The sequence below is a fragment of the Corvus moneduloides genome, chromosome 4 (genome assembly GCF_009650955.1).
Source record: "Corvus moneduloides isolate bCorMon1 chromosome 4, bCorMon1.pri, whole genome shotgun sequence".
In the NCBI taxonomy this organism is placed as follows: domain Eukaryota; kingdom Metazoa; phylum Chordata; class Aves; order Passeriformes; family Corvidae; genus Corvus; species Corvus moneduloides.
The window spans coordinates 6,878,739-6,903,937 of NC_045479.1; the positions used below are offsets into that span (position 1 = coordinate 6,878,739).

A 25,199-nucleotide genomic window follows, 5' to 3' on the forward strand; every position below is an offset into this window, starting at 1 on the left:
GCCAGATGATCTCCAGAGGTCCTATCAACCCAAACCATTCTGTGATTCTGTGAATTAAGCCCAAAATAAAGTCAGGAGCTCTCAACTGTAAATCCCAGTCAGCATAATAAGAGGTAGGAGCTGCCCCAATTGTCCTCTGGATATAGTGCCACCACTGCTAGACCAATTTAGCTGGTTTATATTTTTATTTGCCTTCTGAAAAGTCCTACCTACTCATTTTGAGGTACACCCAAAAATCCTTCTCTTCCTTATGTTTATGTGACTGGATCCTTTCAGATATTCTTTCTCCCCTGCAGCAGTTGTTCTGTGAAGGTCCCGAGCCTTTTGACTCTTCCTTACAAGCCAGTTTCTTGCTCCTAATGCTGTTGGACTGGCCTGTCCTGGCCATTTCTGTGCCTACCTACTTCCTTGCATGCCAGAAAGGTCAAGTCCCTGCTCCACACACAGACACATCCACAACCACCCACTTTAAAGGCAGGAGTGCCCCAAGGCCTTGCAGGCAGAGGACACGGGTCCTGTCTCACCATTCAGTGCAGGATGCAGCCTGTCTTCAGCAATCCAACTCAGCACCTCTGCCTGGCAGCAAAACACTTGGATAAAAATAGACAAAGAGGCCTCCTCAAACAAACTTGCAGGATTTCTGGGCTCAACCCTGATGCTCTGGACTCAGTTCTGTTCATATTCATGTTCTGTGTAGCTCTGAGAACATGTCTTTTGTTGTTGATTGAAGCTCAGCCTGAGCTGGGAGGTTGGGAGCTTGGCTGTGGTCGTGTCTTCCTAATGAAAATCCTTGGTTCCTGGCTCATTTTAGTGGATGTGCTCACCTACAACTGAAGGCCATGATAAAATGGGTGTAGTCATAAATTGTTCATTTGTCAAAATGAAAAATGAAAAATTATTTGTGAATTTGAAATGCACTCACTGAATATTTTTGAGATTTAAAACAATGAGGACAACATTTCAGGTTGGTTTTTTTCTAAGCCCTTTGTCTTCTCCCAGGAACAGGAAAAAATTAAAGCCTGGAGTAATCTATAGATGCTTAGCTTTACTATTTTTTTTTTTTTAATGAGCTATGCAGTGTAGCTAGCATGTAGAAATACTGATAGAAGTATTTACTAAACAAATACACTGGTTTTATTATGAAACAATGACCAAAATGCTGTTAAAATAGATGTTGTGTTGCACACTATTATTTTGGCCTCTTCACATCACTCTAAAATGGAAGGGGAATTAAAGGCTGAAGTGGGAGATATATATCCTACTGCTTTGCAAATGAAAAGAAAGATTACATCTGTAGGTCTTAGAATTAAGTAGGGACCTGATGTTACAACACAAATGCAAAAAAATATTCATGTTTCTAGAGAAAAATCCTGTGGAATTAACATGGCACCTTGGCATACAGCTATTACAAGGCAGTTAATATGGCATAATCTTAAGGACCACCAGGAAATCTGGCCTGCAGCACAGAGGAATTATAATAGACTCACACAATAAGCTTTGAAGTGAAATAGCTTCATGTGAATACTGGAGAGCAATACAAAGCATCTGCAAGATTGAAATGCAAAACTAATGGCTTCATTGGAATTGTTTAACATGTATTTCACTGCTCATTCAGAAAGAAAGTATTTCAGGTAGGAATTTCGAGTTTTCACTAAAATTCCATTTGAGTAGGAACTGGGAAAAAAATCTCTGAATGTAATGCCTAGGTTCTTCTATGAATCTAGTCCTTTGCTCTTATTGCACATACCTGGAAAAAAAAGGTTACAGAACTAATGTTGGTTCTGACCAAACAAATAGCAAATAACTCACCCTGAAACTATGGAGGTTTTATTATTTACCAAATACACTGAAAACTATGTTTTGGGCATGTCTTTGGAAAAAAAGCAGAGTTTAATTTTTTGGTTCAACAACTAAATCAAATAATCAATTATTTGCACAAACCAACCATTTGAACATCCTCTTAAATCCTAAAACAGGAGCTTGCTATTGACAACAAGGAATTTGGATGAACTTCTCACAGGTGTGAGTCTCATTCCCAGGGAATATTGATTTCTGTTATTTAGCTTTTATGTTTGAAAAAATGGAAAATTTTTTCCAGTTTGAAACTAACTCTGGAGGAACAAGCTTTTATTAAAGTGCAAATTCCATTTAAGTGCAAATTTTTCTTAACCACATATTACTTAATTTTCTGAAATATGTTTTTAGGAGGCAATGTCAAAAGTACAATTAAATGGTGCAGGACTGAATCCTAACTGATGGTGACAATAATGAAAATAAATTGTTTAATGAAAGCTTTTTCTTTTTCCCCCCATGCTTTTACCTCTCATTATTCTGTTTGGAAACAGACTCTCCTAAAATGATTTGTGTGTCCTGCTGTCACTATTCAGACAAGCATTTGTCAGAATGTCTTAGTACACACTAATATTTTCAGTAGACTTTTAATAGAACATCTTTCTCTCCAGTTCCTTTTAGTTCTAATCTGTAATGTAGGGTCTTGCATCTCTTTTCATGCTTCTCTTTTTATTAACTTTCCAAATATATTCAGAAATCCCCTAGTTTGTATCCAGCAATAACTTATGTCTTGAAGCATTAAAATGTACATTTAAAAACGTTGAAGCTAATGTTGGAAACTGATAAAATACTATTAAAGTTCCTACTTTAAATATACGTGATTTGAAAAATATTAATTTTTAAAAGAGCTATTTTTATAAAAAGGAAGAAATGTTATTGAGAATTCCATCCTTTTTCTTCTCCTTTTAGGAATTAAAAGTCCAGAAGAATTTTTTTAAAAAGTGATGTCCAAAGCTGGGTAGGGAGTGCAGTGAATTTTCATCAGAATGCTGAATTTTATTTGAGCCTTTCAGGATGGAAAAAATGTATCAATCTTCAATTTTTTTGGAAGCAACCTCTAATATTTAGCACTCACACTGTTCTAAATGAACTTAATGGATGTCAGAATCAAAAGAAGAATGATCTTCATGATGACTCACTAACATGTTAGCTGGGAGCTGTAACTGGCTCCTTCTTCCTTGGGGTCATGCCCTCTTCATGTGTCAGAGGGCAGTTAGTGAATTCATGACAACTCCTGACTTTGTTATGGCCACAGAAGGACAGCCAGCAATGGGGTCCGTGGCTGCAACAAAGGGGAGGAGCTTTGGATAGCTGACTTCTGGCTTGAATATGAAATGGTAGCTGGGTCTGCATGGCAAATAGCTGGGTGTTATAGACTGTGAGTATAGAATTGTGTACATGGTTGTTAGAGAATGTGAGGGTGTAACAGAATGTTGCAGATTCTGTGAGTCTTGTATGTGTTGACTTTAAAGCCAAACAAGTCATTTGGGCCTGTTGAGAGCATGGCTAAATGGATGACCTTAGAATACCTGTTGCTTTTCTCTTAGCCATGGCTGTTCTTAATATTTCTCTCTTTCATTTATTTTTTTATAAAGGCCTGGTATGGGAGGTTTGAGCTCTTGCCAGGTAGCCTAGCGGGAATGCTCTGTTCAGTTATGCAAGAAACATGGATTTGATCCCTACCTCCTGTTACCATGCTCTTAGGATTACACATTACAGAAATAAAAGCATTAGCCTGCAGCCACACTGCTGTGCTGTGCTCCCACAGATCTCACGTGGGCAGCGAGATCAGCCCCACTCAGGACTCTCAGGGCTGGGGGTGCTCTGGCAGTGTGGAAAGGAGATACAGAATAAAAGAATGTGCATGGAACACTGTCCTCATCCATGCTCCTCTCCAGGGACTTTCTACTCTTTGTGGTCTGTTTTTGTTACCTTTGTTTCACTGATATACCTTTATGTCCGAAACATGGGGGGTTTTTTAAGTCAACAAAGGCTATGCCTGTGAGTGTGCAAAACTGTGTGGATGCAATGTGAGGAACGGCATTTTGGAGTTCACAGCTAAGAGTCTTCCCAGCGACACTTAAGCCAGAGAACTTTGCAATCCAGCTTTTCCTTACCAACCAGTTCAAGGTGCATCAGAGACACTAGTTCAGTGCAGTCGTACAGAGAGGTACCATTTTAACCCGTGGCAGTAATACAGGAGTCATTTTATACTCAAGTTTGCACTGAAGAAGTTGCATTTTCGTTGTTTATCATGGGGGTTTTTTTCCCAGCATTGCCTGAGTGCTTCAGCCTGAGCCCTACGTGAAACACTGTGGCACGTTGTGCCCTGGAGAACTTACAGTCTGATGGGCAGTGCAGGCACAGGGCATCAGAAGCGCTCTGGCACTCATGAGGAATAAGTAATGTGATGCTGGTGAGTGATGTTTAAAGCTGTGACTCCAGGGCTGAGCAGTAGGCTTGGGTGATAGGGAGAAAGTGTAGAAGCAGAAGGGGTTGAGGAGGAGAAGGAACAAGAGTGGTCAAGAGGGGGTACAGGTATGGTACTTCTATCAACTTCACGCTCTAGTTTGTTCCTCTCCACTGCGTTGTACCCCAAAGCCCCACTTCTAGGGGAAGAGGAAAGCCACATGTTTGTGAGGAAGTGTGTGGAAAAAGTGTCTCCAGATATCTGAGTCAGAAGGGAACTTGTGCAGAAAGAAAGGGGGCTACACTTGGCCCTTATTTTAACTCCCTGCAGTAAGAATACCTCAGAGGTAATGCAGATATTAATGTTATAGTTAGAGCATCTATACGTCATGGGGAAATAAAGGTACTTTGCCTTTTACTTTTCACTCCCAAATGACAATACACAGTTTAGTTTTGTCTTGTTTCAACATCTTGTGAGCATATACTGATCATTAGTGTGCACTCAGACGAGGTGCTAATTATCACCAGACACAGAACAAGAGACAGATGTTCCTTCCTGCTTGTTCTTCTAAGGCAATGCTACAAGCAAAGCATTAGAGTCAGACCTGAAGCAAAACCTGAGCTCCAAACACTTCTAAAGGTTAGGTGAGCTCAATCCTACATCCAACTGCAATAGCAAAACATCCCTCAAATCTGAAAACCCCCAAAACAAGAGGGATGTCTGGAGTAACAGCTGATCTGTGTTCCGGCCTTGTGCAAAAGCAACTCAGACAATTCTGCCTCAACGTTTGACAAACGCTGTTCAACAGACTACAGGAATTTCCAGCACCTTCAAAATACAACCACAGCAGCACTCTGTATTCTCCTCACCTTCCCTTTTTATTTTTTTGCTTCAGGTTCTGAGTTTTATGTTATTAAATTTTGGTATAAAACATTATAATAAATATTAAGCAGAAACATTTTCCATCCTAAAAATATCAAAGATGGAAAAATATTATTGTTTCCCTTTTTCTAGTGAGAAAAGTTGAGGCACTAATTAGTTGCCCAAGGTGACTTTGCTCAGTAAAAGATAACAAAAGAAAGTTAATTGAATGTTTTGAAGGTTGAGTGTTTTGCCTTTTTTTGACTTCAGAAAAAGCATCTTTTTTTACTTTAGAAAAAGCACTCTGGTGGGAAAATGCAGTTTCAGAAATATGAAAATGAGCTCAGATACAATGTGAATCTAAAAGGATTGGCTGCTGCGCACGAATTTGTGGCTGTGACACAACAATAGATGAGCGATCAATTTGTGTATAGATATTCGCAACGGGTCTAGCCTACAGGAAAAAAATGCTTTTATGCAAGAGTTCTGGACAGGGTGGAAGCACTTGAATACTGTAGTGATGGAAAAGCTAACAGACAGAAGAAGTCTCTAAACAGTAGTGCTCCTTTTGTTGGAGGAGAAGGATACTGTGTGTGACTTTTTGTTGGCTGGAACTTGCCAGTGCAAGGTGGGGTGAGCTTGGTGGTGACAGGTGCCAGTTGACTCCTTGAGAGCAGTCCTTGCTGAACTAAAAGGGTCCTGTCCTCAGGACGACAAAAAATAGCCAGTGAAAGGTTATTAAATGTACCCAGTAAACATTGTTCTGGAGACAGAAAAAATTGTGTCCTGTATTCCACTGGCTGGGAATCATGTTCCTCCATCTCCACCAGCCAGTTCCACGAGCCAAGCCACGCAGCCAGATGTAGACTGGTGCCTTTGCAGTTGAATTAAACACTGTGTGAAGCACCTGCTCTCCTGATTTGCCTCCGGATTCTTTCTGTGCTGTTGTCCACACTTACTTGTGCCTGGTTAGACAGGTTTTGTCTGCACAGGAAAGAAGTTTGATACATGACAACATTACCCAGGAGTTCACAATCATTTACAGCCTCTCACCCACTACCAGAGTCCTCCTAGTGCTTTATCCAGTCCAGTGCTACCTTGCTATTGCTTCTCACCTAGGACTTGCTGGGTCCCTGCTGCTCTGCCCACCCAGCCCATGATCTAGTGTTCCTTTTCTCTCTCTGTGTTAGCTCTCTTTTTGTCCTTTAATGATGGATTTTGCAAACTGGCTCCTCTTCCTCATGTTGGGAGGGGGACATGGGAAGGGACTGCATCAGCCTGCCATCATCTCTTGCTTTCTCTTATATTTTGTAAATGGTTTGAACTGGATTTCACCAAGCAGCAAAAAGCACTTGGAGGGCTTTCCGTCAGCAGTATATAAATAAAAATGGATCAGAATAGATTGGATTGTTGCTTCTTACATCCGCTTCCCCATTTTGTTTTTGACAGGTCCTGGCACCCACACACACTAGATCTGATTTTTTTGTCTGCTTTGAGTTTTTGGCAGGATTTTCCATTCCTCATAGAGAGTTTCAATAGCTCCTACCCTGATCCTTAGTGCTCAGGCCTCATGCCCTTATGCTTTCCATACTTACAGGTCTTACCAGGCCCGTCATCAAAACATCACAAGGGCAAGAACTGCACCTCCTGCAGGCTCTGAAATAGGGAAGCTGCTGCTGCTGCTGGCTCCTGATCTCCTTTGCAACTCCACTGGGTCCAACATCACTCCCCCACTTCAGTCTGCACTTCCCACTGTAAAAGAGTGGAACTGAGCAAACAATCTGCAACAGGTAATTTATGTAATGAATGTACCCTTTTCCCCTGAGCTGAATATGCATGAGTGGGTGCTGATGTCTTCAAGTGCATTCCCTGTTTGAAGAGGCTTGCCTCGTTTTTTTCCCCTGTGCACCGCTTTTAATGCTACATATCAATCACAAGTGTTCCCTGGTGCATCCAAAAGCTGGTATTTGCTATTCAAATAGTGTGAAGTTGTAACTGTTTACATAAGTTTTGAGAAATTGTTTCTGATCCTTAAGTGGGAAAGCATTCAAATACCTCTGTCATGTGCAGCACATAGCCCTTTAAAGTGTGGGTTTAATGTTTACAGATGTACTCTCGCAATTCATTTTTCATGAGCGTTTGTGCTGGGAGACCTTGGTTGCTTCAATGTGTGCACAAAGGGAAGCGTGAAAGCAACACGATAGCAAACTAGTGCAACATTCTTTAAAATTCCGCATTCGGTAAATCAGCTTTTAAATTGCCCAACTCTAAACATGAGCACTGGAGTGTGAGTCAGAGATTCCCCCTTTTGCTTGCCATGCTTTGTGCCAGATAACGTGGAAGCAAAACAGCATCCAGGTGCAGAAGTCGGGCTGGAACTATTAGGGAGTGTCCAAAGGAGGGCAAGGAGCATGGTGAAGGGTCTGGAGCGGAAGCCTACGAGGAGCGACCGAGGGCACTTGGTCTGTTCAGCCCGGAGAAAACTGAGGGGAGACCTCATTGCAGCTACAGCTTCCCTGAGAGGGGAAGAGGAGGGGCAGGCACTGGTGTCCTCTCTGCAGTGACCAGGGACAGGACCCGAGGGAATGGCCCGAAGCTGTGCCAGGGGAGGTTTAGGTTGGGTCTCAGAGAAGGTTTTTCCCCCAGAGGGTGGCTGGGCACTGGACCAGGCTCCCCAGGGCACTGGGCACAGCACCAGCCTGACGGAGCTCGGGAAGCGTTTGGACAACGCTCTCGGGCACACCGCGGGATTGTTGGGCTGTCCTGCGCAGGGCCAGGAGCTGCACTCGGTGATCCCCGCGCTCCCTCCCAGCCCAGGACACCCCACGCTTCCGGCGCTTCCTCTCGGACCGCGGCCCCGCGGGGGCGCCCTGGCCGGGCGGAAGTGACGCGCAGTGGGGGCGGAAGTGGCGCGGTGCGGGGGCGTGGCCGCGGGCGGCAGGTGAGGGGCGCGCGGCGCGGCGGGGAGCGCGCGCGGGGGGCGGGGCCGAGCCCCAGCCCCGGCTCCCCAGAGCGCCGGGAGGGCCCGGGCGGGGCAGGGGAACAGCTCCGGGAACTGCTCCGGGAACTGCTCCGGAGAGCAGCCGCGGCTCCGGTGGGTGCCCTTCCCCGGGCCCGAGCGGGGCCCCGCGGGCGGCTGTGCCGGGACTGCGGCCCGTCGCGTCTGAGGGCCGCAGGCACCGCCCGTCGGGAGCGCCGCCAGCTGTCGGGCAGGAGACCTTAGCAGCGGCTGTTTAGAAAGGATAGCAGCGTCGGAAAGTGGTTCGTTGCACTTCTTATCCTGGGTGCATTAGTAAGAGCGTTGCCTGCAGGTCAAGGGAGGTGATCCTGCCCCTCTGCCCAGTGTTGGTGAGGCCACACCTGGAGTGTGTGTCCAGTTCTGGGCTCCCCAGGGCATGTGACACATGGAGCTCCATCAGAGAGCGAGAAAGTTGATTTACGGACTGGAGCATCTCTCTTATGAGGACAGGCTGAGGGAGCTGGGCCTGTTCAGCCTCGAGAAAAGGTTTTCCAGACAGGTTGTGGAGTCTCCCTCGTTTATATTCAAGGACTGTTTGGGTGCAATCCTGTGCCATGTGCTCTGGGATGGCCCTCCTTGAGCAGGGGGTTGGACCAGATGACCCACCGAGGTCCCTTCTAACCTGACCCATTCGGTGCTGAGCTATGACATGGATTGGGAAATCTGGCAGGCAGGCATGGAGCATGGAAACCTCAAGTTGGCAGTGACATACAGGACTCCTGAGCTCCACACAGTGCTCCAGGGAATGACAAGGACAATGCCTCTTTTCAGTGTAGATCAGGTACCCCGCAGGGACAGACAGGAGATGCTGCAGCCTGAAGGGAGGAACAAAAAAAAGAGAAGGAGGTGTCTGAGAGAGACATGATTCTGTGTTGTGAGTTATGTGATTTTTCCTCAGGAAGTCAGCTAATGGCTTGTGATGGGGTTTGGGTGTTTTGTACTATTCCAAGTACACTCCCAGGCCAGTAGTTGTGCTGTTGTAATGATTTGTGAAATAAACACATATTGTCAGTGTTTGCAAGTGAACCCAAACGCTGATGTGAAAATTGCAGTTATTGGAATAATCTTTTCCTATGTTCAAATTAAAGAATGAAATAAAAATTTTGTTCAAAATAAAGAATGAAATGGCCAGCAGTAAGAAGACCACAGGGCTACTAGACCTAACTGTGCACATGAAGAAAGGATGCTGATGGATGTAGAGAGCATTGTGATTCCACATCCAGCAGTGATGGTCGTTGATAGTATTTATTTTAGTAATCAACAGGAATTCCTGTGATAAGCTTTCCCCACTCCTTTTTGTTCTTTTATTTGTTTGTGGGGTTTTTGTGGGTTTCTTTTTTTTTTTTAGGTATTAAATGTTGTTCAGATATTGAATGGGTGAATACCACCTGGATTTTCCCAAAGGCCTCTTTCCAAAGAAGAGGCTAATTCTTGACTCTGTGCAAGTCACAGTGCAGCTTCCAATAAGGAGCGTGGGGTAGTGCTGACTGTGGTTGTGGCGTTTCACGTGATTGAGGCAAATGTCAGTTGGGAGTTTGCCTGGAATGACCTCTTTATTTCTTGGAGGTTTCGTGGTGGGTGTTGCTGGCAGTGATTTGCAGTCTGGGCTGACCTATCCTGGAGCAGATGAGGTAGAAGCTAAAACTGCTCCCATTCCTTGCCAATTCCCTGAAACACGGAGCCTTCCTGGAGCAGTGAAAGGAAGCGGAGCGGAGAGTACTGCTCTTGCCAGAGGCAAGGCCTGGAAGCAAAGTGGCTTTGGCGTGTCCTTGTAGAAGCTTTTCTGCGTGACAGTTTTCTGGGAATCAGAGGTGCTCCAGTCAACTGTCCCTTGCTTAGACTTTATTTTAGGAAGGTTATCTGATAAATTCTGATATTTCATTATGTTTGTCTTGTCCGAGTAGTAAAGCTGGGATGTAGAGGCTGCCTGATTTATCTATATCTGTATTCCTGGGATGTGCTGAATGGGGGGGAGACAGCCACACCTCCAGAGCCCTGAGGGAGAAGAGTGCCTGAGGCACTCCCAGAGCAGCACAGGCTGCTATTCTTAGCATCTGTCCTTCTTCTATCACTCTGGATATTTAAACTGAGTTTTAAATCTTCATTCCTTCAGATAAAAAGTGCTGTTCTCTTCTCTCAGCTCAGGAGTTCATGGGCCAGAAAACTGAAAGTAGGTAATTCCTGGGAACTACTCTGCAATCTGGCTTCTGAGTAATACCAGGTAACTGTAGTCACTTTAAACTCAGCTTGGGAGTGAAAGGGAAGGGTAGAAATTGAGGGCTGGGGAAAAATAGTACTGAGGTAATCCTGAAAGCAAAGCAGATTTTTTTCATAACATTTTTTTAGTTTGAAGGTAATGTGCAGAGGAAGAAGTGGATTATGTGTGAAATTGTTATGTTTCCCATGGCTGTGGTGTAAGAGATTGAAGGGAAACATTTTTATCACTCAGAAAAGCAGTTTCTGTAGCTAATCAGCTCTGCTTAGACCCCTTCACAAGATAACCTTTCCAAGAAAATAGTCCATCCAGGTGTCATTTTTTTGACCCATCTTTTTGCCAGCTCCTGTCAGTCAGGCCACTCTGTAGGGATATTCCTTCTAGCAAATGTGAACGGATTTGAAGACATTCCTTATTTGGTGAGTTCCCCTCCTGTCATCTTCTAGAAATGGAACCTTTGCCTTTGCTTTTGAATGTATAAAACAGGCAGGAACTGATGTGATTGCAAGTTTGATTTGGTTGTTTCCTTAACTAAATGTCTAAGGATTTGTTGTAATGGTGCATGTGGAGCCTGGGGTTTGTAAAACTCCAGAACTTTGGAGCAGAGGGTACTGAATGTGGAGGTGAAAAACGGGACATTGTGAGTTAGGGTTTGTAGCAGTGAGATGTGTCAGTGGTTAGATCTGCAGCTAAGGTCCCTCTGCAGGAGGGTGAAGCTGATTTTGTATCAGGAAACTAGAGGGAAAAACTAGCTGGGTTTTTTAGTTTTGGTTTGGTTTTTTTTTTTTTTTTCTTAAGTGCTGTGTTTCTGGAAGTAAGTATTCCTGTGGGCTGATAGTGAGAATGAGAAGCTCCAAACATTCTGCAGGGAGTCTACGGCAGCATTCCAGTTAGCCCGGTTTTGCAATTCCATTGTTTAAGAGAACTTATTGCAGAGAAGTGGCTCTCTAGAGGACTTTGCATAGCCAGTGGCTTCTGTGCACTTCAGGCATACAAAACCGAAGTGGCCCCGTTTAGGAAATCGAAGAAAGAGCTGTGTCTGGATGTTTGGGATGGGACCCTCAGCTTTACTTATGATGTCTGTATAGTAGGTGTAGCTAAGCTATTTATTTAGGCTTCTTTTGTAATAAGTGGTGATAGGAAGGGAAGGCAGGCAATTAGCAGAGTGTTTGTGGTCAGTTGTATATGCTGCCCTAGAATCGATCAATTGTTCATTAGAGCGTCTGATTGTCTCCATTAGTGGTGAGAGCCAAAGGTGGCAGTCGCAGAGGGGATTATCTGATTAACTTTGGACATCAACATCTGTCTGTCAAAATGAGCTTTATGTATCCAGCTGGAGGAAATCAATTTCAGCCTGTGCTTAGAGGACAGGGCCTTCTCAGCAAGGTGATGCGGTGAGGGAGGCTGCCTGTGCTTCACAAAACAGAGCTCTGTGTTGAGGGGAAAGATTGTCCTGAAGACAGTAGTGGCTTAGAGGGAGTCTTAGCTTATGGAGCTGGCAGGATTGAAGTGCACCTCTAAATTCTTTCAAGTCTCTACTTTTCAGATTCTCTTTAAAAAAAAAGTAATGTAATAGCATTCTCCCTTTTGGAGAGTCAATATAATTTGTTTGTACGTGATCCATCTTTAAATGTCAGGTATTTTGCAATTTGCCAAGGAGTTGCCGTATGCTATTGTAAAGCTGGGCTCTGAGGTCTCAAATTTTGATTCTTTCTCTTAAGCCTAAGTGGAATACGGCAGTATGTGACAAACCAACAAATCTAAGTGGCTCTAAGTAGTTTTTAGGGAAAGGGAGAGTCTCCAGATTTCACCTATAGTAGCTGCCACAGGTACTGTTTCTTTCAAAGCAAAGTGTCTAAGCCAAAGACACAAAGGCCCTGGCTTCTTGAGAAGGGGCTGCCTTAAATGCTGGGCTCACATTTTCAGAAGCAGATTTTTGACAGGCCAGTGCTTTTCTTTAGGTAGTCCTGCTGACTGTCAAGACTCCTCAGTGCTCTACTGCTCCTGCAGGGCCATGGTGTGCTGGGACACTGCCTCCTTTTGAAAAGGTTTTGGCTGTTCAGGTAGTCCCGTATCACTAGCACTTGTGGGAGCAGGAGATGCCGTGTAGGATTCGTTTTCTAAGTGGACTTTTTGTTGGTGGTGTTCTTCTGAGGTGATGCTATACTGTAAGGACAGGCTGAAAGACTGAGGTTGAGTAAGTACCCTCTAAAGCTGGAGGAGAGGAGCAGAAATGGCTTTTACAGCTGTGGCTAAAGTAACTTTGTGATGTAGATGTGGCAGAGGTGTGCTCCTGCTGCTGAGCGGGAGGGAGAATGATGGCTTCTCAAGCTTTTCACTTTCCAGCACCTGTTGCCAGTTTTTGTGTCTGGGGAACTCCAGCTCCTCAGTTTAATTCACTCCTTGAGAGTGGGCGAGGTGGGACAGCTGGAATGGAGAGCCTTTTGGTTCCTGGAGTAGCACTTGGAGGCAAAATCCTCGCCAATGCCAAGTGCTCCAAAGATGAAGAAACCCCAGTCTTGTCTAAAATAGCTACTAGAGGTCTTGAGACCAAAGCAGTAACATCTACAATGGAGTTTGAGGGCACTACTATAAGAGACATCTAGTAACATGAGCACCCTGGTGGAGTACAGCCTGCTACAGGGCCTAATTAGGGTCTTATTAATGCTTTCTTTCATCACTGCCTTCCAGCCTTCAGATGGTGATTAGACCTATTTATAGGGGCAGAGTTCCTTAATATTCAGCACAGTGTACTTCTTGCCAATCAAATCAGTAGCATCTGCATCTTTGATTGCTGCTTAATAACACTGTAGAAGATGGTTAATTAAAAAATATAAATAGACTTTTCATCCTCTTAACTTGCTGAAGTGCTTCTCTCCTGCCCCCACCTTGCTTCCCCAAAAAAACCGTAAAGTTGGATTAGCACAGGGACTGTGGTGAACCTCTTATCTCACTTCTGGAAATGTATCCTTCTCTCCTATCCAGGATAGTTACCTCTTGTGTGCTCTGCTGGAGGACTAAATTTCATCCCCTCCTGCAAATGTCAACACAGGGCAGAATGATTTTTTCCTGCAAAATAATAGGACTTGTATGTAGGCTCTTATGCTGCATTTGAGCGATTACTAGCTTTTGTTTCAGTGTCTACATCTGTGTATGTGCACACACTGCCTTATCCTGCCCCTGAACAGGAGGAGCATGTGCAATGACATGTTTTGTTTTTCTAGCTTTTCAAGTCTCTTTTTTAAATACAGTTGTCTGGTTTTGCAGCTGGTAGACTCCTATGAGTGTGCTTTATCTTTGGAGGACAAGGTGATGTAATTATCTTTCTTTATTGTTCATATTTTTTCCTTGGAGGATTTAATTCTGGTATTCGTTGGGATAGCCTCTAGGCAAGCCTCCAGAACAATCAAGGCATGACTTGAATATGCCAGCAGATTTGACCGTGGGAAAATGTTTGTCCGGGTAAACATGGTAGAAAGTATTACATGTAAGAAATTACTCTCGGTGAAGAATTTGGGATGACTTCTCACCGTTAACCAAGTTATTGATGTGACTTTCCTCTGTCAGAGGAAACAGCACTTCCTGATAAGCTATGCCCAGAGCCTGTCTAGTCCATCTTTTCAGTGTGTTTAATCTTAACCTGTAGTTTATTTGTGGCTTGGTCTGTTCCCACTGTGGAACCATACTGGTGGTAGTTGGGTAGTGGTATGTGGTGAGGGATGTGCAGACCTGTGTTTTATTGCATGTTGCTGATCTCTGTGTCTTCACAGGTGGCTACAAGGCATTGATCTTTTATTAGGATCCTACAAAAGAGAGACATAGGGTTAGAGACAGCCTGCCACTTCTTTTTGGAGATGTTACTGCCTGTGGGAATTAAAGGCCTCTAGTTCTTGCTGCCTTTCCAGTGCAGTGACAGAAGCAGCAGCACAGTAATTGCTAAAGCAGCCCTTGTAGCTTTGAAGTATACACACTGATTTTTTTCAAAGTATTTAATCCCTCTTCTCCCCTGAGCCTGCTCTTTCTAGTTTCTTGAAACATGTTAAGGAAGCAGGTATTGTTGATGGCTTGCCTTATTCTCCCTTTATTTTCACAGCAAAGTACACATCTGGTAAGTGCTTGTATATAGCTTTACATTCTGCCTGTGTTGAGGGCAGCCAGGCTATTTTCTTAATATTGCCTTTGTTTATGTTCCTTTGAAAAACTAAGGTATTTTAAGGTTGTGGGGTTGTTTTCTTTTAGATAATTATCCCAGTGGTCAGTCCTCCATAGAGCAGTATTTTCTAAGGAACTTAGGAAAGGTTGCTTCTTTTACAAACTCTGTTTGCTCTGTAACAAGTTCTTTTGAGCTTGCCTTAACGTAAGAAGTTTTATTCTTATGGAGAGAGGTGAGCAAAGCAGGTGGAGTATTTCTCTGCCTATCCAGAACAGTGAATTGTATACTTCCTTTTCCAGGTGCAGAGCTTCACATATCCCTGAGTATTAGACTTGGCTGTGGTGAGTGAACAGTAAGCCCAGTTCTTGGTTCCAAATGCCTGAAAACCCTGGAGTGCTCAGCCTGTATTTGGCCTGGTTTAAGTCTTTTGGAAAGGCAAGACAGTCTGGTGGAGACTGATTCTGTTTCCCACTCTTGCTGTTTCTCTCAGCTTTTGCCAGTATGAGTGTTGGAACTGAGAGGGAGAGAACAGCTTTGAGTGCAGAGGGACAGCCACCAGCCCTGAGGAGCTTTGGAGCAGCTTGCCGGAGGTGAAAGGCACAGACAGCTTAAGGCAGAAGTGCAAATCTGAGCAGTCAGTAGCTTTAGTCAGAACTTCCAAATCAGGACATAGCACTTGGAAGCAGGTGGTGCAGTGAGAAAACAACCTTTTTCTCTTTGTTTTCACTTTAATAAGGTAAATGAGGTTATTATATAACATCAGAGCTTATTTGTCTTGATCATGAAAGTTGACATAGAAAAAATAATTGAATAAAGAATGGCTGGAGCCCCCAGATGCTGCAGCTCTTTTCCAGAGCCTCTTTGATTACAAAAAAATAAAAGCTCTATATTGCTGTTTCTTCTGCTTTGTGCGACCCGTTGGTGGTCACACCACTCATGATTACATCTCTTGGGTGATCTGACATCTGTTTTTATGACTCATACTTGCTTTGGGCATGTGTGTCCATTTCTCACTGTAGCATCAGAGTATTTCATATCAGCTGTCATAATTCCAGCATGCTGTACTTCCTGCTGAAACACACCAGCTCCCTTTGTAAGATTCTGGAGTGATGCTGGAACCAGTTTGTTGCTTTGCTAAAAGTCCCTTCCATGTGTAAGGTATAAGCAGTTTATTTGCACCTTTGCTGTTTATGTTACATGAAGGCTTGGCACCCATTGGATAGGGTAGAAGAGTTGACATATTTTCACATGCAGCACTCACTTTTTTTTTTAATGTACTAATTCTGATAGTGGAGCATGGCAAGAAAATGTGCTGCTTCCTTCTCAATGCACTGGAGTTTGAGATAAAGGAAGAGTCAGTCTTACTAAGTGACATTCAGTCTTTGCTTTCCTTCCTGGCTTCTGCTGGGAATATTTTGAATTTTCTCTGTTAAAATATTCGTTGTTCCTACAGTCCCTCTCTGTTATGTGAAGCAATTCTCCTTTTATTCTAAGCATGTGGTGAGGCCCTAACTCAAATTGATTGTAAAACTGGCTTATTTCTCCAATTACTTTGGTCCTAAGAGGTAACAAATAGCAGCTGTAGCATAGAATTTTGCCCAAGTCTAGTCATTTAGTTGTTGCTGTTTTCCCTCCTCCTTGCTGTAGATCTCGAACTTGTTCTCTTGCACAGAAGGAATTATCTCTTGTGTCTGTGTCTGGCAGCAGTTTCCAGAGTCTGCCGTATTTCTCCACTGTGGTTTTCTTAGGAAAGGTGAGACTCTGAAGCTCGTTTGAGCATCTTCATTGAGAACCTCTGAACGTGAAGTTTACTGACAGACAAACTGTGACAGTGTGAGCAGGAGCATCCAGGAATTTTCCTGCTTTGCCCAGTCCTCGGTGCTCCTCTCTTTGCAGGGCAGCAGTGGGACCTGAAGGACAGTCTGTAGCTTCTGACTGCAGGGAAAGAAATGGTTTGGGGGAAGCTAGAGGAGTGCTGCTCCCGAGTGGGAAAATCTGTCAGTCAGCAGCTGAACTGAGCTTGGTTTTAGAAAGGTCACTAGGAGAATTAGAATTGGTGAGAGATCTGAGAGATCATATTGGGGCTGTATAGTCTCGTTTGGTCTCAAGAGGTGAAAAGCTTGGCTTTCTCAGGATTACCTTTACACAGGTTTAGATAGTGAGGCAAGTTTCAGAAGTTTCCTTCTTGCCCCTGCTTCCTACTATGCTTCATGACTGGACAATTACAGCTGTTTATCTGGCTGCAGTAAATTGGGTCATTGAACTGATTTGAGTTAAAAATAGGCATCTCAAACATCAGCAGCACTGATGCAACAGCAGAGTTGTGGCCAGTGGCAGGGAGGATCATAAATTCTTTTTGCTGCTGGGGCCAGAGTAACTCACAGCCGTGTCCTTGCTGTGTTATCTGCTCGCTTTATTCCGTGGTGACAGTCAAATAGTAGATTTGAAAGGAAAAGGATTGAAGCTTGATTGTGGTCAGCAGATCAAAAACTGCTGTCTCAAAATTAGCTGTACTCCTCTCAGATTAACTTGTATGTTTTACAGCTCTAAATAATAATTTCCTGTCTGCTGAGTAGGCCCAGTCAAGAAGACTAATCAGTGTGCAAACATTGCCGCTAAAGAGTTCAGATGCAGAGTCTGGCTGCCAGTGATGCATGAAAAGAAATAGGTCTAGGCTTCCTAGACAGGCAGCAGAGCCAGCTCTCTAATGGCTGGGCTTGATCTTGCAAATTTGTTAGCTGTGGAAAGGCTTCTACATAGCATATGATACATTTCTAAACACACCCACCAAAAAAAAACCCCAAAACAACCCAGTAAACCCCCCATCCCAAAAAGAATACCCTTAAATAACAGCCACATCACATTTACAGAAAGCTTTTTCTACCCTACTGTACTTTTTCTACCCTTCATCTTGAAGGACAAATTTGGAGAGGATGGATGGTGTTTCTTAAATGTACAGAAATGGCTGTGGGCAAGTCTAATCTGTTATCTCTTCATTTTATGAAGCAAGATAGGGAATTGAAAGAATATGTGAAGACCCCTCTAATTTTCACATATTAAACTGTTGGTTTATGTTGTGACTATCTCTTTAGGCTCCTGTCTTGTGAATTTCTCCAGTGTGGGCTGTGTTTCTATGTTATTCTCAGCCTGTGCTGCCATAGAGCCAGGAATGCAGGTTGCACGCAGCAGTGCTCTCTGGACTAGCTCCTGCAGACTTCCAAGTACCACAGAGGGAATGTGGTGCATCCTGAGATATCCCTGTCTGTTTCTGATACCTTGTTTTTTGATCCTCCTTTGTTTTGCTTCTCCTGAACTTACTGAATATTTTCTTATACAGAGGTACAGAGCTCTGTGTGATATGAGCACCTGTAAACTGTGTGTTTTTTACAGCCTGAATGGGAAGAGACACAGAGGAAACAACTTTGAAGGGAGTTATGTAGACCTAGCAGTAGAGTTTGGGTTAGAAAACTTTATGGATACTCTACTCTGTTCGTTCTTCAGAATGTCCTAACAGTAATGTATTTGTGAGTTTGCAATTTCTAATGTGCTCAGAGAAATGGATTTTTTTTGTCTTTATATTCTTCCATGTCCCAGGAACTTTTTTGTTATTTTTGTAAGTAAAGACATGAGAGACAGACTTTTTGGGAATTACTGAGGGAGAGGTGAGCAAGGCTCAGGATGGAAACATGAGTGATGGGTGATCGTCTCCTGGCTGAGCTATAGAGCAGTGGTACTGGCCCAGCTGTATCCAAAAGTGTGCATACTGCTCTCATGTGTGTGTTGCACACAACTGAAACATTTCAGTGACTGGTTAGGCTTGAGATGTGAAAGGATTCTAAAATAAGGAGGCTTCTTTCAAGATAGTTACTAAGGAACAATCCAGTCACCAGAAGCAATAAACAGCTCCTGGGAGTCTCAGAATGGAAGAACTCTCATTAACCTACTTGGAGCAAGGGGGCATGTGCACGTGCATGCTTTGTAATTTCATGGCTTCTGTTCTTAGAAGGGACTGACGGTGTGTTTCTTGGACCAGAAGTGTAAGATGAAATGCTGCCTTTTGCTAATAGGGTTGGATGACCTGAAATATATCTGCACACATGGAATGTGAGGAAAGGGAGGAGGGGACAGGGTGATTTCTGATGAGTCTTGTTGCCACTCTGAACTGACCTTGCTTCTAACTCTGGTCTTTGTTTTCAGCACAGTACTGAGCAGAGATTTGTTAAGTAGCATGCTAAAATGAAATGAAGGTTTCCAAAAACATTCAGATAAGCAAGAGATTCCCACCTCACTGTAGCTGCCTTGAATTTATTAAAAATCCAATATGTCAACCTTACTACTTGTGCCTTTCTCCTCAGCTCACCAATTCTGTTGCAAATGCTTTCCTAAAGTAATTAGTGGAGCAGAAAGTAGAAGTCCCTGAATAACTGCTGTGATAAAATGGCAGTCTGTTATTGTAATGACCTATTTGTTCTTTCCTTTAGGTACAATGGCCGCAGTAGCCCAGAAGCACTTTTTGGAAGGGCAGACATATTCAGTGCCCCTGATCCAGCCGGACCTACGCAGGGAGGAGGCTGTGCAGCAGGTGGCAGATGCACTTCAGTATCTGCAAAAGGTGTCGGGTGATATCTTCAACAGGTAAAGTGCTCTCCTGAGGGGTTGGGTGCTCAGCATTCAGCATTACAAAACAGAGTGCTGTGATTAGGTTGCAGCAGTGACAGGGCATTGTGTTGGTAAGCAATGGAAGTTCAGAGAAGGGATGAAAAAGGACCAGATGCACTTCAATGTAAGTTTATTAGATTCGAGTCTGTCAAAGTTAAGCATAATGAAATGGCTGCAGTTAGCCAGAGATTGTTGGTTATTAATTTTTTATTCAGTGGCAGACTTCCACAAATTGCATTACTGCTTCTGCTGCACTTACCCTTTATTCCTTCTTGCTCATGTATTAGAGGGGAGGCTTTGTTATTTAGAGTATCTTGAAGATACGTCTTTTTGAGTCATTGTGCTTGAAGCAGCAAAGTAGAAAATGTCTCTTTGTTCTGATCTCTGCAACATACAAACTGTTCTTTTTGGGCTTCTGGTGTTTTGCACTTCCCTTTTGGTTGGAAGGGCTGAGTGCATGAGACTGGGTTTCTTGCCACAGTATCATAATCCATCCTAAGCCCATCTCTTCAAGGTTTTGGTCCAGACTTGGCATCTGTTGCATATGATCATGTTTAGGATTGGATCCATAAGACTGCCTATGTAGCAGATCAGAGAGATTCTTGTGTTTGCTTGCAAATGATGGTAGCTAACGTGATGCCTTTTTCCATCCAGTGCCATCTTTGACATCTCAGTTCTCTGAGATGGTGTGTAGTATCATTGGGAAGGAAACAGATCAGCATTTATCTTCTCATAGCCTAATTAGTAAAAGCAAATGCTTTGGTTTCAGGAGGTCCCATGACTATCCAGTTTAATTTATTATGGTGTGAGCAGGGTCATGACATTCTGTCTTTTTTTTGCGTTTTGGAGGTTTTTTTTAAGGGTAGATTGAAGTTCTTTGGTTTCTGATAGTGCTACTTTGAAGGGCAGCCTTTGGGTGAAGAGCAGTCACCAAGGCTGAGCTCAGGTTACTGAGGGAAATAAAGGCTTTCCACTGGAATAGTTCTTTGTTTGGGCAAGAGCTGTGTGTGGGCTGGATTAGGTTGAAGACAAGGTCTCCTTCATTTGTGCTCTTCAAAGTAGGGGAACACGTCATGATCTAAGGCTGGGAGAAGGCTTTCTAGAGCTGCCGTAAACATGTGGAAAGCACCTCTCAAACTTGGGCCTGGTTGGCAGGTTGGCCTGTCTCTCTCTGTGGGGCAAATAAAGCTCTTGGTAATACAGGAGTTGCTCTTTCTCTGTCTCTATTTTTCCCTATTTTTCCTCTCCTCACTGCTGTCTAACACAGTACCGTGTAATTTCCCTAGGGAGACAAGCCTGCTGCTTTGTATGCAAGTCACTCCCGAGTACTGAACAGTGACTGTGATGCTGTTCCCTCACTCTTCGGTGCACTCATGACTTTTAATTACCAATTTTCTCCAACAACAGAGGAGGCTTCATTGGCTTCTTTGTTTGCTTTGCCATTCCGCTGAGGTCTTGGCTCTCTGATATAATTAATAGCAATTTAGTAATTATGCAGGCATCTGATGAGAAGTTCCATGACCTTGGTTGTTCCATGTCAATCAAGGGGCAAAGCTCTCAAGGTGAGAACTTTGCCACTTAGTGAAGGGTGACCTTTTATCTTCCCTTGCCTGAGATAAGGCAGCTCTGTCTTCCATTTCCAGGAAGGAGCTGCCTTATCTGGGGAAGCTGACTGTTCTGATCTGCAAAATAGCAGCTTGCAGTGTTGATGGAGAGGAAACTTGTTCACTGTGGGAGACTTGGCTGAGTGTGTCAAACTCATTACTTCAGTACTACAAAGATGCAGATGTTCTGAGGTTGTTTTGTGGGAACAGTTGGATTGGTACAGTGCTTTTGAGAGTGGCAAGCCAATCTGCTTTGTTGAAGGTGGAGTGAAAGTGTCTCTTACTTTCTATGAAAAAAGGAATATTTCCATTGTTTCCATTTTAGCTAATCAAAGTTTCTGCTCAGAGTTGTTGCTGACATGACAATTGAGTATGAATTCTTAAAATGAATGTGTCAAGATGACACAAGAAAGATACCTTTCCATTTAGGGAGTTAGAAGAAAATACAAGGAGCTTTCCTCCTCTTCCCCCCTTTTTGGGCAATTTGGGAAATAATCCATGTGACAAGGCTCTGCCAGCCTCTCTTCTTTCCAATCATTCTCAAAGAAGCTTACTTGTTATTAACTGTGGCAAGATACTTGGTGAATGAGACACTGGAGAGTTCATTAGTTCATAGACAATCAAGGGATGTGCAGGTGCAAAACCACAGGTAAGCTACGGCTGAGACCCAGAGCATCCCCACTTGGCCCAGCCTTGGAGAGCAGGCCTGGACTGCAATCAGGAATCACTTCAAGCAGGATACATCAGCTCAGCATCCCTCTCCATCATATTCCTAACCCTCAGGGGCAGAGACCCACCTGACTTTTTCCTGACTTTTCCCAGCTCTTGGCTGCTGGGCAATACAGGTTGATGTCTTAGGCCAGTGCTGTCCAGCAGTGCCTTCCTCTGAGGAAGTCCTCTCCTCTTGGTGCTGATATCAGTGCTGTGAGGAGATCAAGAGGCTTCATGTCCTTCTCAAATTTATGCTTTGAAGTAATGGAAGTTTTAAGCTTGTGTTAACTGAATCCAAGTAATTAATCTGTTGTGGAAGCTGCAGTAAAGATCAGATTCCCTGCCTGTAGTTACTGAGATATTAATACATACCATTACTTAACATAGCCAATCTGACATAATACCTATTTGAATTTAACTCCTGGACTTTTAAGGAGGGTTTTTAATACAGATCACAGGAGGTGGGATGACCAGTTTAAACACTCAGTTAACAGTCGTTTTTCATCTATTTGTTTTCTCATTACCGGTATTTTCTGGGTGGGAGCTTGTGTTGGAATCATGTGCTTTGGAATATTTTACAAGAATGTTGTTGTGATAAGTACTTGAAATAGGTGATGGGTTTAGGTTTCCTGATATGCCCCCCTAGTTAGGTAGGCTTGTCCTTTGGGATTTCTCAGTTTCTGAGGAGTTTGTGTTGGCAGGAAATGTTAATAATCTCTAATATTGTCAGTTTGCTATTCGAAGCGTTCACTTTTTAGTAATAGATGTGTGGAAAATTGCTTTTGCAAGTTATCTCATGGAGTGTTACAGCAGTAGAAAGAAATCAAATACTTGGGATTGGAATGTTGTTATCAAGGTCCTGGTTTCCTTTGCTTGTGATCCAACCCCAAATTGTCCAGTGTACAAAATTTCTCATCCTTGTACTTCTTTTTTTCAGTTTATAGAAGAATTTCTGGTTGTTATTTTTGAAGATCTTTATTCAGTGTCTTTTGCTTGTCTGGAATAATATTTTGCTAAACCAGTGTATCCTGTTTCCTCCCCAGTTGGATTCAAACTGATTTCATATTACATATTTGAAAAGGTCTTTAATATTCAGCAAAAGTTTAACTGAGAACCGTAGCTGGAAAACAAAAGCACTGTGGAAATGCTGTTAGGGATGATGAAGAAATCTGGTGAGGCTGTGATAAGGAAGGTAAGGAGTAGCTGGCCGGGCAGCAGAGCCTTAAGGGATGTTTAGGACAGGAGCAGAGCTGAGATGTGAGTCGTTCTGAAATTGAAAATAGGAACAAAATCGTAATCATGAGGTGCATTTGGGTGTTTTATAGCCCTCCTTGTTTTAAACTTATTACTGTGATTAGTCATGATGATCGATAATGGAAGTGGGGGACTGAATACATCAGTGTAAATGTATTGTATTTAGGAGGCCTGTGGAATGGAAACTTGCCAAGAAGGGTCTTGCTGCAAGCTGTACTGTGCTGTTTGTTGTGCAGTGGGGCTCTGGAATGCAGCTTGGAGCTTGGACACTGCATGGTGTTGGTTCCTCTGCTGGCTGCAAGGGTTGGATCTTTCTAGGAGGAGAGCTGTCCACTGTGATGGCTCACCATGCAGGTGAGTTTACACCAAGAGACGCACTGTAGCACAGGGAACCAATTTTTCTCCAGTTAATTTGAGAGTGTTATGACTCTTGTTTAACAACAAAGTGCCTCGTGGCACTTTGAAGTTATCCCAGGGGTCATCTGAAAGAGGATGCTAGGTCTAGTTTAGTTTCAGATACCTCTCATGAGAGGCTGTGGGAGCAGTCATTTGCTGCCAGGAAGATTAAGCAGAAGCAGTGAGGTAAAGAGTGAGTGGAGTGTCCTGCAGACATGAGGAAATGGAGTACGGGGAAGACATTTTGCCTGCAGATAGTTGTTATTCTTGTAGATGTATGTCCAAGTAATGTGGATTTATTTTCCTTTTAAGTGTAGCGCACCCTTTGGAAGGCATCATTCATGTGCCCTAATCCTCTGGAAGCTAACTTTGACAGCTTGTAAAGATGTAGCTTTGTCTTAGGTTACAATGTAAGATGTAACCAAAAGTATGTATTCTATCACCATCTGTTAAAAGCAGGTGGGGCAGGGTTCTTTATCTCTTCCGTGGCACATCCCTGATAACTCCCTCTGGGAGATGTCTCCTATTAATGGGCCTCATAAAATTACATCATCCCTTTGTGAGGTGTTCCACCCAAGGGGAGGAACCAACCTGGATATAATCTGAGGTTTGGAACACCGCAGTCAGCCCTTACCTACAGGATTCCCAGAGGACAAGAGCTACATAGTCACCACTGGACCTTCAGAGGAGACCAGACCCTTCTACAGGATCACTGCTTCAGCAGAACCGTGTCTCTCACCTCAAGAGGAGTGCAGCCACCACTTAATCAGACTGCTACCACCACCCTGCCTGGCAGGGTGTCGGGTCATATCCTGACTCTGTCAGGTTAGGCCAGTGTTTCCATAGTATTGCCTTGTTATACACACTAGTAAAGAACTGTTATTCCTGTTTCTCATATAATTGCCTGAAAGCCCCTTAATTTCAAAATTATAATAATTCGGAGGGAAGGGGATTACATTTTCCATTCCAAGGGAGGCTCCTGCCTTCCTTAACAGACACCTGTCTTTCAAACCAAGACAAGCTTCAGAGGTTCCCAGACTGTAGGAAGAAGACTTTAGGAGGTGACTCGAGGTTGTGATCAGCATGCTTGGAAGGTTGGGGGCAGCTGGCACTAACAGGCATCCTACACCCTTAAGAAGAGGCAAAGGGGGAGTGACTGTTCTGCAAGAGACTAGGTTGCAACTCTTTCTGGATGCTGCCAAAATCCTTAGGCTTAAGATCTTCTGGATCCTGATCTGATCTGTGCAAAATTGCAGGAGATGTATTCTCCTACTCCTGGAGTTGGTCTCAAAGCTGCTAAGTAAAAGGAGGCACACAACAATTTCAGACTTTAAGGAGCTCTTGAGAAGGTTCTTTCTACTCTTACAGTGGTAGTGGAATATCTTGTGGAAATATGAAACAGTTTGATCAAAACAGACGGCATGTGTAGTAGGAAAGGCAAACAGTAAGGAGAAACTAAGGTAATTTCAGTGCATATCAACTGTTGATTTATTTTAGCTTGTGCTTTTTTTTAACCCTGAGGGGGAAGTCTCTTGTTTGTGCTCTGTTCCTTGTTGGAGAAAATTCAATATTGAATAGCAGCCTTCAGGTTCCTGTGAGCTAATTTTGTCCAGCAATAAGTCTCTGTTAATTAAAAGGGTTTTGGCAAAGATCTTATGAACTTCCCCATCCAGAGAGTTGTTCCTTTGCCCCGTGGTCCCTGAGCACAGGTGGCTGTGGCTCTCTGGAAATAGGCAAGGAGAGGCAGATCATAACAACAAATCAGTGTGTGCCTTACAGCAGAAGTGTTCCCTTATTTCTTAGCCCACAGTTTTGGCAATATTGTCAGATTCTCCCACTATTTGTGACACAACTGCCATGTTATTCTTTTATTACACAAAGTGATAGCTCTACCTTCCCAACCAGCTTCAGACACTGGAGACTCACACGTGTTGGAGTAATTTTCTGTTCCCGTGGATGACTTTTGTGTACTCAGTCAGCCCTGGAGGGAGAGATTCAAACAAATCATTTTGTTTTACAGGCATGACTTCCATTAGGGATTCAGCATGGAGAAAACTGTCTAGAAA

General features: G+C 43.5%; 1 protein-coding gene across 7 annotated transcripts in view; it reads left to right on the top strand.

The window, feature by feature from the left end:
* Positions 1 to 6,769: 6,769 nt before the first annotated feature.
* The window catches only part of WASHC1 (WASH complex subunit 1), a 42,234-nt gene continuing 23,804 nt past the window's right edge, over positions 6,770 to 25,199 (top strand). The window contains exons 1-3 of one of the 7 annotated variants that reach the window (XM_032107733.1): positions 8,223 to 8,383; positions 10,282 to 10,362; positions 18,991 to 19,144. In XM_032107733.1, coding sequence (XP_031963624.1) covers positions 18,996 to 19,144 — 149 coding nt within the window. In that variant the 5' untranslated portion in view covers positions 8,223 to 8,383; positions 10,282 to 10,362; positions 18,991 to 18,995. The other 6 variants (XM_032107735.1, XM_032107736.1, XM_032107732.1 and 3 more) reach the window with 6 other exon arrangements.